At 33.3% G+C, this 12,538-nt stretch overlaps 2 protein-coding genes across 2 annotated transcripts; one reads left to right on the forward strand and one right to left on the reverse strand.

Moving 5' to 3' along the window:
* Window positions 1–2,155: 2,155 nt before the first annotated feature.
* Window positions 2,156–4,913, reverse strand: LOC139770211 (uncharacterized). Its single transcript, XM_071701972.1, has one exon. The coding sequence runs from the start codon at window positions 4,804–4,806 to the stop codon at window positions 3,595–3,597; it is 1,212 nt and encodes a 403-aa protein (XP_071558073.1). The 5' UTR covers window positions 4,807–4,913; the 3' UTR covers window positions 2,156–3,594.
* A 1,515-nt stretch (window positions 4,914–6,428) lies between these two features.
* On the forward strand, window positions 6,429–12,521 carry Hen1 (Hen1 methyltransferase). Its single transcript, XM_071701973.1, has 5 exons — window positions 6,429–6,788; window positions 7,153–7,400; window positions 7,486–7,668; window positions 7,746–10,834; window positions 10,913–12,521. The coding sequence occupies exons 1-5, from the start codon at window positions 6,510–6,512 to the stop codon at window positions 11,017–11,019; spliced, it is 3,906 nt and encodes a 1,301-aa protein (XP_071558074.1). The 5' UTR covers window positions 6,429–6,509; the 3' UTR covers window positions 11,020–12,521.
* The last annotated feature ends 17 nt before the right edge of the window (window positions 12,522–12,538 follow it).

Below are 12,538 nucleotides of genomic sequence, written 5' to 3' on the forward strand. Positions count from 1 at the left end.
CCGGACAGCGTATTTATTGTCATTCCTATCTCTTCCAATTGTTTCCCGTTATTTGTTGATAATTGAATGTTATATATTACGTGATTTAAATCTGAAACCAGTAGCAATTAAAATGCCATCGAAGATCTGTGGCCCCTGTATGATTTATTTCATAACAATCGGCCCACTTGATAACAAATGTAATCTTTACCTAAGAAAGAGGGGGCTGTAGGTATTTAATAGCATACTTTTATTTTTTATACATATACATTGCTTATTTTTTGCAACAATGACATAACTAAAAAAAAACAAAGTTTTCCAGAAAATATAAGTTTGAATATTTTAAATTATTAAAATTTTTGCAATATTACTTTCAAATGTGATTTTAATATAGTATAATAACTGATTGTAGAGGAATACAAAAGTATCTAGCTATACGTTAGCTCTTTATTTAATTAATTGATTAAATATATTGAATTCTCACCGTTCTTTTACAAACAATTAAAAAGTGACAATTTTTTAGGTCCAGTTCCATAAACGTCGGTTAAATTTTAACCTTAGGTTAACTCACTCTTCGTCTCTTTCTAATGTCCATTTCTACCAATGTTAGATTAACTTTAATCTCGGTTTAACTTACTTTCTATCTTTTTCTAACTCCTAGAACTAGGAAAAGATGAAAGGCAAGTTAAACCAAGATTAAAATTAACCTGCGTTGATAGAAATGGACATAAGGGAGACATTAGAAAGAGACAAAGAATGAGTTAATCTAAGATTAAAAGTTAACCGACGTTTGTGGAACTGGGCCTTAGTTACCTATGTCATTGTTGTAACAAATAAGCGACATGTATACATTTTTATTTGGATATATAAAAAACCAACCACAGGCACACATGTGTATATTGCTTAAAGAAAAAATATAATATTATCGCACTGGCGATTCAAGAATATTTTAATAAGAATGTAAAAAAAATGATATCCTTTTTGTACGTACCTGACGAGATGATCATGCGTCACTCGTTGTTTTTCTTATATTTAGGTGAGAGAATAACGGTGTAAAGTACACTCAAACAGGATTTCGTTCGATTCGGTCGGACAGTTTGTCAATATTAAAATCGCGATACTGGCCTACCGTACGCGATGTTCGATACACCACGACGAATATCTATCGCTTTACAAGAGCCACTCGAGATAATTTCTCACAAGATTCGTTTCTAAACGCGGCAGTAATTGCGAACAATACGGAGCGACTCGCATCCGAGTTTGCCATGGTACATTCCGCGAAGAACCGCCTGATTTGTGCGAAATCTATCGAAACGCGACGTTGCGATTCTCGAACTATCGAAATCTTCAATGTGGCGCGAATAACCCAGTTACTTGAATTAATTTTATTTAAAAAATTAAGATATATATATATATAGATATACACACACATACACACACACACCCAACATATATCAATCGTAGTAACATCTATATACGTATTTATTAATAATTAGAAAATTTAATAACAATTAAGTTTTTAAAACTTTAAAAATAACCGGGAATTTAAAAATAAACGGGAAACAGGTAAGTAAAAATAGAAAGTAAGAATGTGCTTTGTAAATTATTGTAAGTTAAAACGTACATGTACATGTTATTCTTTCATATTAAATAATGCAAAAAACGATAAGAGAGCGTTAACGATGGTAATTAATGGCTTTTCAAATTATTGTAACGGCAGTATATTCATCTAAAAAATAATTGACGATACATTTCCACTGTTAGAATGTTTAATTTATTTTATGGTCGAAAGATAACGAACTACGAACGTTCTCAGTACAATTTTTTTAACGCCATAAATTCTAGCTACACTGAGAAAAAAATATTTAAATCCAAAAAAATATTTATTTAGATGGCTGCCAATAGCTTATTTACTTAATATAATACACATATATTTATTTAGAATTAGATATTTTTACTTAATTTAAATAAAAATATCTAATTCTAAATAAATATGTGTATAATTATATATTAAGTAAATAAGCTATTGATAGCCATCTAAATAAATATTTTTTTGTATCTAAATATATTTTTTTCTCAATGTATAAAAGTAATTCTTCTTCAGTGACACCCGATATCTTCTCGATGGTGTGTGTAAAATAAAAATTGTATTTCTGTTATAGATTTCTCCAAAATCTTATATTGCCCATAATTTTATTGCCCATTTTCTTAATCTTGTACATTATTGCTTATTTTAAGTAAAGTAAAGTAAGTAAATTAACTTTTCGAAAGAAGGAAATGCAAGAACATTTCCATAAAAAGCATACACTATAGCATATGTTATAGAACATTATCGTTGAACAAGTCCATTTCGTTATCAAGGAAGCATACAATTTGCACTAAAATGTATATATAAACAAGACGCACAATTTAGTATAATTATAGTAGATAAATATAGTAGATTATAAGAAGTCGTGACATATTACGATATATTGTGGCTTTTGTAATATATGTAATATATAATATTATGTGTCGCGAAAGATAGAATTCTGCTGCAATTCTTTCATCAGCAGTACAAACTGACTTTAAACGAGTGTTGATAAGTGCTGAAGATATACAACATATAGAGTAAATTCTAGTTAAAGTAAAATAAAGTCATCATTACATATTAACATCTACTTAAATATGTAAATATATAAAACGCTTATAAGACAATCCACTATATATATATATATATATATATATATAAGCTCAGCTTTAAAGTATTGTAAATTCTAATGGAACAAGGTATAATCAATGATTTATAAATAAGTTCCGTTTTACTTAACAAATTGAATTTTTATATTTAAAAAACAATGTAATATTGTTAGTACTGATTCGTAAATAATACACTCTTAACTACTTGCAACAAATAAAATTATTAGATATAAATAATTAGAAACGACCAAAACCCATGATCGAAAAAAGTCTTGACGATTAATCTGACCAAAACCAATGGTCGAATTGTCACGACATTAGCCAAACGTTGTCAAATATAAAAATAGAGTCTTTCTCGTTTATAAATAATTAGGTAGTGGATAATATGGGTTTCTCAGAAGAAGTGATTTCGTAATTATGTATAGCGCAACTTATTTATAAAATCAACTCAATATACGTATATATAAATTGATGTTATATAATATTTTCAAGATATTTTCACGGTCAATTTTAATTATTATTAAAAAATTATATATATATATATATATATAAGTATTTATTATTTAATTTTTTAAAACATTAAGATATAAGAATTTTTAACCATAATATATGATGTTAACTATAATATCGCGCAATATTAATATTCAAAACTGAGTGTAATTTACATATACATTGTTTACATCTAATTAGTCCCGCAATTCTGTAGTCGTAGTTAGAATATTACGCAACTATATGTAGAAATAACAGTGATAGATGCAATAATATCTATAAAATGAATTCTGTACTTTTAGTAGTTATGAATCTATGGGATTACACACTCTTAAAGAGCTTTTGACATATATTTCATTATTATTAATCAATTATTATATTTTATACATTATTAATCAATTTATTATTAATCAATGATTATATTTTATTCATCCGAATTATCTCACGTGACTACAAAACGTGTTTCAGGCAGCCAAGATCTCTCAGATGCAGCAATGCCTCAGCTAGTATTTTGGATACTTCGTTTCCGCCAGAGTATTTCTGCTTTTTTGCACTTTCCAAAGGGCCCAAATCTATTATTTCTCGTACTAGTACTTCTGGGCTGAGATATCCTAATAATACTGGTAAAAAGATACACATGAGAATGAAACCGAAGAGAGCACCCCTCCTAAAATCGTCCAACAAAGCGTTATATGAGTATCTCTCAATGTCCTGAATGCCAACGTCCAACAGATACTCCTTCAGCGCGTCATGATAGGCCCGCATGATCTCGGAAAATTTGTCTTTCCTCACTTCATTCGAACAACACATGAAGATATATGTGGAAAGATCGACAACGGGCGTCGAGTACATGATTAGCGCGAAATCGATCAGCATCGTGCGATATTGCCCATCGTCTTCTGTCTTGAAGAGAATGTTGCTCACCGTAAAATCGCCGTGACATAACGTAGCCAAAGGTTCAAGCGGTTGGACTGTCTTTATCATCACTTCATCGAACGAGTTCGAGAGTAAGGTTTCCATCTTATCGCAGAAAATCGCATCGCCCTGCAGACTGCGAAGATATTCCACCGCTCGTAACGGTTGGATGTTGCTATAGGCCTCGTAGAGATTCTCCACCCTTTTTTCGTATCTAACTGTTTCAATTCGTGCCACGATGTCGAAGAACTTTTCCCGCTGCAGCTCTTTCATGGCGTACCCTTTGCCATGAAACCGTCCCAACTCGCGCATCGCCGCCAATGTGTATTCCAATGGGGGGTCGTGCAATAAATACGGACAAGAAAAATATCCCCGTTTGTTGACATTCTCCAGGGCGATTACCGAATCGATGGGCGGTCGTTTCTCGGCGTACAAGCATCTCGCGTAGATTTCGTCCGGTCGGATGTACATTTGATAGAACAGGATCTCGTTGTGAAATTGACGGTCGATTTTAGCAATCTGGCCCAAGCCCAGCATGGGTCTCTTCAGGATCATAGACAATTCCTCGTTCTGTCCGTTTGTCTTGTTCTCAAACTGCAGGCTTATACGATACAAGTTGGACATAATACTAATGCTGCCAAATTCGAATATCTCGTACCGAACTTTGTCGACGTCCAGTCCAAGATTCTCGATAATTCTCGGCATCACCTCGCTGATCCATCTTTGGAAATCTTCGACGTGAGACATTTTACTTGAATACGCGAATTCGTGTTCGAGTAAAATAAAATACACGCGAATTACTGCTCGAGGTGAGTTTATCTTTCCTCGACAATTTTAACGATACTAGTAATAGGGACCTCCCGTAAAGACCATCACTATAGCTAATTTCGTTTTGCGCAAATTAGACATGCGAATTGTGAAGAGTGGGAGACCGACATTTGTATATCGCAATACTGGAAAAATAGTCAAACCATCTTGTTGTTTGCATGAATACAAGGCTGAGTAATATTGCTTTGCTATCAGCTGATGGCCGTGCCTGATAATAATTGGCCTATTCAAAATACCGCACGTAACAGAAGAAAGTTACGAATAAGTTAAGCTTTTGAAATCGAAATCGAAAATGCAGATTATTTACGCTACTTACGCTATCTTTAAAACTAGCGCAATAATTTCTCGAAATGTGATATTTTCACATTTTATCATATAAATTACATATCATAAATGACACGAAAAAAATACATTAAAAATATACGTGAATTATTTTTATTTTAAGTATTTACTGGAATATAAATACCAAATACCAGCAATACATAACAATATTCATGAGAAAGATATATACAAATGTATGCGACACAGTCGTTCTCCATTGATCTGCATAAACAAGTACATCATCAAAGATTCAATCATTTAAGCATATTTTTATTTTATTTTTGGAAGTTTGTTGAAATAGTTTATCTGATTCCTAATTTTATACAAGCGCACGTGTTTTCGTTTTACGTTCAAAAAATAAATAATTATTTTCTCGTATTGTTTTTTTTTCCAACATTTTTCATACATTCGTTCATCTAAAACAGCTGAGATATGAAAACTTCCTGCGAACATTTTTTCAAAGGAAAATTTTCTGCACTGTCCATAAGGGAATTAATGAAGGTATTAGAACGTGGCGTATAAATAACGAATTGTACCAAACTGGTGAAATAGATAGAACGGTCCGAATAAAAACAAAACCAACATAAGCGAAGAGCAGAATGACAATAAGTACATCTTAATTAAACAGCAAACCGATAGAAGAAAAAAAGTATATCTGCAGGTACATAGTCCGAAATTGACAATGAGATGGGAAGATGAAATTAGAGAGGGTGAAGAAAGAAAATCGGAGAACAAAACAATGGCAACAAAACAAAAAAAAAAGATAAGTGGCGAAAAAAGTCGAGAAAAACTATGATCTGATTCGAATTGTAACGTTCATGACAATGATGATAACAGTTCTATAACTACAACAAATCGTTTATACAAATTTTATTTATGCAATATCTATATATACCTAATACCCCCCTATATCAGATTCGAATAATATTTTTTGCAATTTTCTTTGCAACAAATATTTACTTATTTATATGTCGGCCGCAAAAACGCAACAGGCTAATAAAGCCGACTGCTGTCGATCCATAAATTACAACACATATCTGATAGAAAATTTCCTCTCCCATTTCTTCCCCCGCGCGAGAAAAGCCTGACAAGTCCCCTCGCATACATACGCGACTGAATCCTAAGCAAGCCGTCTGCTAGCGCTCGCCTCACTGCGCATGTACCGGAATCTTCCGATATCGAAGAGAAGCCGCTGCGCGGGCTGCGCGCGCCATGCGCGCTGCGCCGTGTCGGTTGGTAAGTACACAGAGCGGTATGCGTTTGCGAAGCGGTGTTGTAAGGAGTCGCAGAATTTTACGAATATGGTCGGCCTACTGTTCCACGTGCTCTACTTGCTGGGCAAATGCATATACGACAGGTATCGCGTCAGAAGAACGACGCTCTTGCCTGATATCGCGACCGAGGATGAATTGTTCGAGCAACGCGACGACACGCTCGACCCGTTCGACGATGTTCCGGAATGGGAAGTCACGTCCTGGTGGACACACAAGACAATAAACAACTTCTGTCCACCGGCGTACGTACAGAGATACTGTGCGGTGACGGATGTCCTCAACGGATACAAAGGAAAGCTGAATAAGGTATTGACACTTATATATTTTGTTGCAACAATAAGCCTGTTCTTTTTAGCTGAGCTTGCACGGTCCATCTTGCCTCTCTTTCTTTTCACGTTGGAGAGAAAAAAAGAAAAGATGAAACCGTGTAAGAAGTTGAACTAAAAAGAACAGGCCTAATGTAAATATACACATAGATGTTCTTACAATAACACTATTTGTGGAGTCGTTATTGTAAGGAGAGATTACGAGACAGATCACTATACATCTCTAAATGTCTTGATGTTTATTTTAGATATCATTTGATAAACAAAATATAAAATTGTTAGTCTCGGTGCATTAATTCCCATAGTCTCGTACATATAATTGTATTTTTAAATTGTTTCCACAGGTCGTTGACTTTGGATGCGCAGAGCTAGGTTTCCTGCATTACTTGAAAGCTATACCAGAAGTTCAACAGATACTCTGCGTGGACGTGGACAGGGAAATTTTGGAAACATACCAAAGCAAAGCAGCGCCATTGATCACAGAAATGCTGTCCTGCCGAGAAAGGAAGCTTACGATAGAGATTTGTGAAGGCAGTGTAACACACAATGACGTAAAGTTGAAGCATGCAAATGCTGTAATTTGCATCGAATTGTATGTTCTTATATTGCATGAACATTACTATATAAAAGCTATTCACTTATCTCTTATTTTAGAAAAATATTTTTTTAAATTCTAGGATTGAGCATCTATATCCAGATACACTATTGAATCTCCCTTTTAATATTTTTGGTTATATCAAGCCAGAAGTAGCAATAATAACAACCCCAAATGCGGAATTTAATGTAGTATTTCCACGTTTGTCAGGCTACAGACATCCAGATCATAAGTTTGAGTGGACCAGGAAACAGTTTCAAGACTGGTGAGTTGTGTATAAAGCTTGAAAACTTACCTCAATTAATTTTTACCAATTTTATCATTAATTTACATTGTTAACAGGGCACAAAATATTGTGGTAAGGTATCCATATTATAGCGTGACATTTCACGGAATTTGTAATGGACCTGAAGGCACTGAAGAATTAGGTGCGTTGACACAAATGGCAGTGTTTCATCGAATTTTGCCAAGAGATCAATCAATAATAGAAATTCTAACACCAGACGAATATGTTCAATTAAATGGACAACAGGGATTATTTAAAACAGTAGCTGAATATAATTATCATATGGGATCTGACAGTCGTTCAGATGAGCAAAAAATATTAGATGACGCGATATATTATATTCATTATTTATCCTATGACTTATATAATGAAGAATCACCCAGAAACTATGAAATATATTTAGACCGTATACTGTTCTTCATGACTAAGTATACCCTCTCGAGAGAAACACTGAGGTCGATTCTAACAGATGCAGGTTGGAGCGTTGTAGATCGAGAAAATGGACCGGTAGTACTCAATCCTTCCGAGCCTTCTTCTGATGATGAAATGTTGGACGAGTATTATGAGGAGAGTGATAATGACGAACAGACCGACGAATATGAAGATTCAAGCACCGAGGAACCTCATATTACAAATCAGGGAAACGTATGGGATTATGTAACTGAATCACCCATAAATGAAATGCCTGCAGATGCAAATGAAGAATATTTATCCCAACAAAATCCACATAATGAAAGTTTGCATGAAGAATTTAATGCTACAAATGAGATACCAGATGCAAATGAATATTTATCTGAACAAAATCCACGTATTGATATTTGGCATGAAGAATCCAATTTTACAGATGAAGAAAGATGGAACTATAGAACTAATCCACGCATAAATGATATATCTGCGGATGAAAATGAAGAGCATTTATCTGAACGAATTCTGCATCCTGATAGTTGGCGTGACAGTCCCGATTTTACGGATGAGGAGGGGTGGGATTATCAATCTGGCCCACTTACAAATGAGATACATGAGGATGCAAATGAAGAATATTCGTCTGCGGAAAATCCTCATATTGAAAATTGGCACGAGGAACCCAGCATTATCATACCTGAAAATTATTCTATTAACCAAGAGAACACTTATTTATTTGATGGCGAAAATTCTTTAGTAGAAGAAGCTCAACCGGCAGAAGAACCATGTGCAACTTACGACGATATCAAACGTTTAGAAGTTAGAAATACTGCAGAATCTTTAGTATATACTGAACGAGAACTTCCAAGTGACTCAATTCCTTTAACTTTAAATGAGGTAGAAGAATTAGAAGAAGCTCGAGTAACTGCTTCTGCTATGTCAGCAGAGCTCATCAGTTTGCAATTAGAAAATTCAATTGACAGTATTATAATAGAACCAACTGTATTACAAAATGACCAGATAAATCTAAGAACTACACAAGAAATTGCTTCAATGTTAAACTTTCAGTCGCATATGCCCGTTTCGCGTTCATCGACTTCGCCAGCGTCGCTTTGCTTCGGTTCTGAAATGGACAACTCTTTACAAGATTTTAGTGCATATAATCAAAACCAATCGTCAATCAACAACCAATGTTTATTAAACAGTACTTTTTGTCAATCTGAAATAGCTGAAGCAGCTGTGAGTACAGAAGAATCTACTGTAAAAGATATACCTTGTTTTAAGGAAAGTTTTTCAGAGAAAGATACACAAGGAAGCGAACTAAACTTTTTATCACATACACCTTCAAATTATTATAATTATGATGTTGAACAAGGGAGAGACATTTCAGATAAAAATCAAATTTGTGAAGACAGTGATCTGGCAGATGTGATGTCATCAGATGCTTGTAGTAGCAATTTTAATAATCAACCAAAATACACAAGTTCACCTCGTACAAAAATATCCGCTACTGGCATTGTTAGTAAAAGTTACAAACACAAAAAACTAATGCCTGCAATGAATAGTAATGTTTTATTGGGCACAATAGAAAAAATTGAGGAAGCTATATCGGATAGTACTAATAGTAGTTTATTAGAATCTAGTCAGAAATCTAATAATAGAGTCACAGAAACAATTAACGTAACTTCTTCAAGCAGTGATGTAATGAGTACTTCAAAATACGACATAGACTTTTCTGCTAGTAATAGCACACGACAAAAATTGTGTTTAGAAAATAAGAAATTTAGTGGTGTTGATAGCTCTATCTCCACAGAATTAATGCTAGATACTAATCACGAAATCACGGAAAATGACATAATCAATCATGAGTCTGATGTTGTGGATGATATACAAAATATAGATGCACATCACGTCTTATCACTAGGCAATGAGAATGTTAATCACAAAGACGAAAGTGTATATTGTACATTAGCAAAAACAGATCATACTGATCCAAAAGCACACTTAGAAAATATGACTAGTGATCTTGCAGAGTCAAGTATGAGGAAAAAGGGTTTAAATCCGCCTAGAGAATTAGTAAGTTCCAATTCCAAGTCACATAGTGTTAACAAATGCTCTTCATCTGATTGTGCCAAAGAAACTAGCGTTTTAAAAAACGATAGGTTTTTACCTTGTAAAAGTAGTGAGGAGAATACAAGTAATGTTCACTTCACATCACTGAAAAGTGAAGAGATTGTTGGTATAAGTAAAGCTGCATCAAATATTGCTGGATTAGCGAATAATGTTGAAGCTAAACCATCTTCTCCGCTTGAGACGCCTCCGAACAGTTGGTCTCCCGAAATCATGGATTCCGGCTATCCAAATTCAGCTTCCGCGCAAGATATAACACCGGAATATGATTTATCTAGCATAGCTCAGGATCAGATACCAGATTCTGAATCGCCGAGCGTTGCGGAAGCGCCGAGACTCGGTGTCTTGGAACCGATTGAGGTGGAAAATGGCGATCTGGCAAATAACAATAGAGACGACGAAGGTAACAATATGATGGCTGTGGATGCTAACGATATCGAAAACTTACAACCGCTGATTGATGTATTGGAGAATGATCTCGAGAATGAAAACGATATTTACGTAATGCAGAACGGTTTTCCCATATGGTTACTAAGAATATTGGATATGGCAAATCCGCTTGATTTTGACATGCAAGCTCGACAAAATCTGCGAATTCCTGACGAAGTTGCAGGTAACTGTACCTCTATATCTCTAGACTTATCCGCATAATATTTTAAAGATAATATATTTATAATATTTATATTTCTAGATGATGCTAACTATGTAGTTCACGATGAAGGTTTTGATAGTTCTTCAGAGAGTGAGAGTGATATAGCTTACAATGAAATGGAAAATGATAATGGACATGGTAAATAGATTTTTTTTAATGAGAGAGAGAGAGAGAGAGAGAGAGAGAGAGAGAGAGAGAGAGAATGAGAAAGAGAGAATGAGGAGGTAAAGCATGATGATATGATTGCAGCATTACAGTATTATCTTACATATCATTCTTCTTGCTCCTAACAAAGTTTGCAGTGTAGGCTTGAAAAGTAATAATCTTGAGAAATATTCTTGTTTGCATTTTAGACATAAAATATTGTATCTTAAAATACTTAAAATACTTTAATTTTTTATTTATTTATTTAAATCATATGGATAAATAACTACCTCTTTCTATATATTTTTGACATAAATATGATTGAAATGAATGTGTGTGAAATATTATTAAATATTTCAAGCCTATGCAATGTTTTATGTAAAATAAGACATCTAGATAAATAAATAGATAAAAATTAAATTATTAAGTATGATATAATATTTACTTTAATTTTATGTATTGAATGTATAATTCATGATATTTCCATTTTCCATCTCTCATTTCAATGACTGCAAAAATTTTTCAAATTCCAGTTTTGTACCATAAAAGTATATTGAAATTTAATGAATGCCTTTCTCCATTTATTTTGAATATGAAATATTCTTGTTATTCAAAGGTTGTGTTCCGATATTTACTGTCAATACTGAAGATGTATAGTGTATGTGACGTAAATTAGAGATTTTCAGTACTGACAGTGAATATCGGAAAGCAGCCAAATTATCATGATATTAATCTTAACATTTTATACATATATACATATACATACATGTATACATACATACATGTATGTACATGGAGGGGTAAAAGCCATAGTGTACAAGTCAAATTTTTTTAAAATATTAACATGCCTTTTTTTAGATAGGATTAACTCGTGTGCATAGATGCAATCTATACAATATACAGGGTGTCCCCAAATTAAATGTCAAAACTTCGGGAGTGTGTAAGGGATCGATAAACTAAGGAAAAAAATCCTTTAGAAATTTGTTTATTTTTGCTTCGTTTTGGAGAAAATCGCAAGAAAACAATTTTTATTTTTTGCAATTTGTATATTGTATAGATTGCATCTATGCACGCGAGTCAATATTTTAAAAAATTTTACTTACACTACTATGGCTTTTATCCCTCCACATGTGTATATATATAATATATAATCATTATACTTATATATATTTAATACATACATTCACATATCGACTTACATATGTAGTTGCATATATTTTCTTACAATTTTATGATTTGTTCATTAATTGTTAGCTATTTTCAATATCGTATTTTAGCTCTTAATGTGATTTATGAAAATGTATTAATATGTTAAGTTTTGACAGAGCGTAACGTATCATCTATGTGATATCTGGTAGATAAATAGCAAACGTGATAATGTTAAATTAATTTTTGTAATTCTTTGATAATTTCGTTAAAACTACCTATCTAAGACTGAAACTGCACAGTTAAGTTCGCAGTGATGCAAAAACTTTGGACAAATAAAATCGATATAAAATTTGAACAGATGTAATATTCTCA

This window comes from Temnothorax nylanderi, unplaced genomic scaffold (assembly GCF_030848795.1).
Source record: "Temnothorax nylanderi isolate EJ_2023f unplaced genomic scaffold, tnyl_v1.0 TNYL_tig0028_pilon, whole genome shotgun sequence".
NCBI lineage: Eukaryota > Metazoa > Arthropoda > Insecta > Hymenoptera > Formicidae > Temnothorax > Temnothorax nylanderi.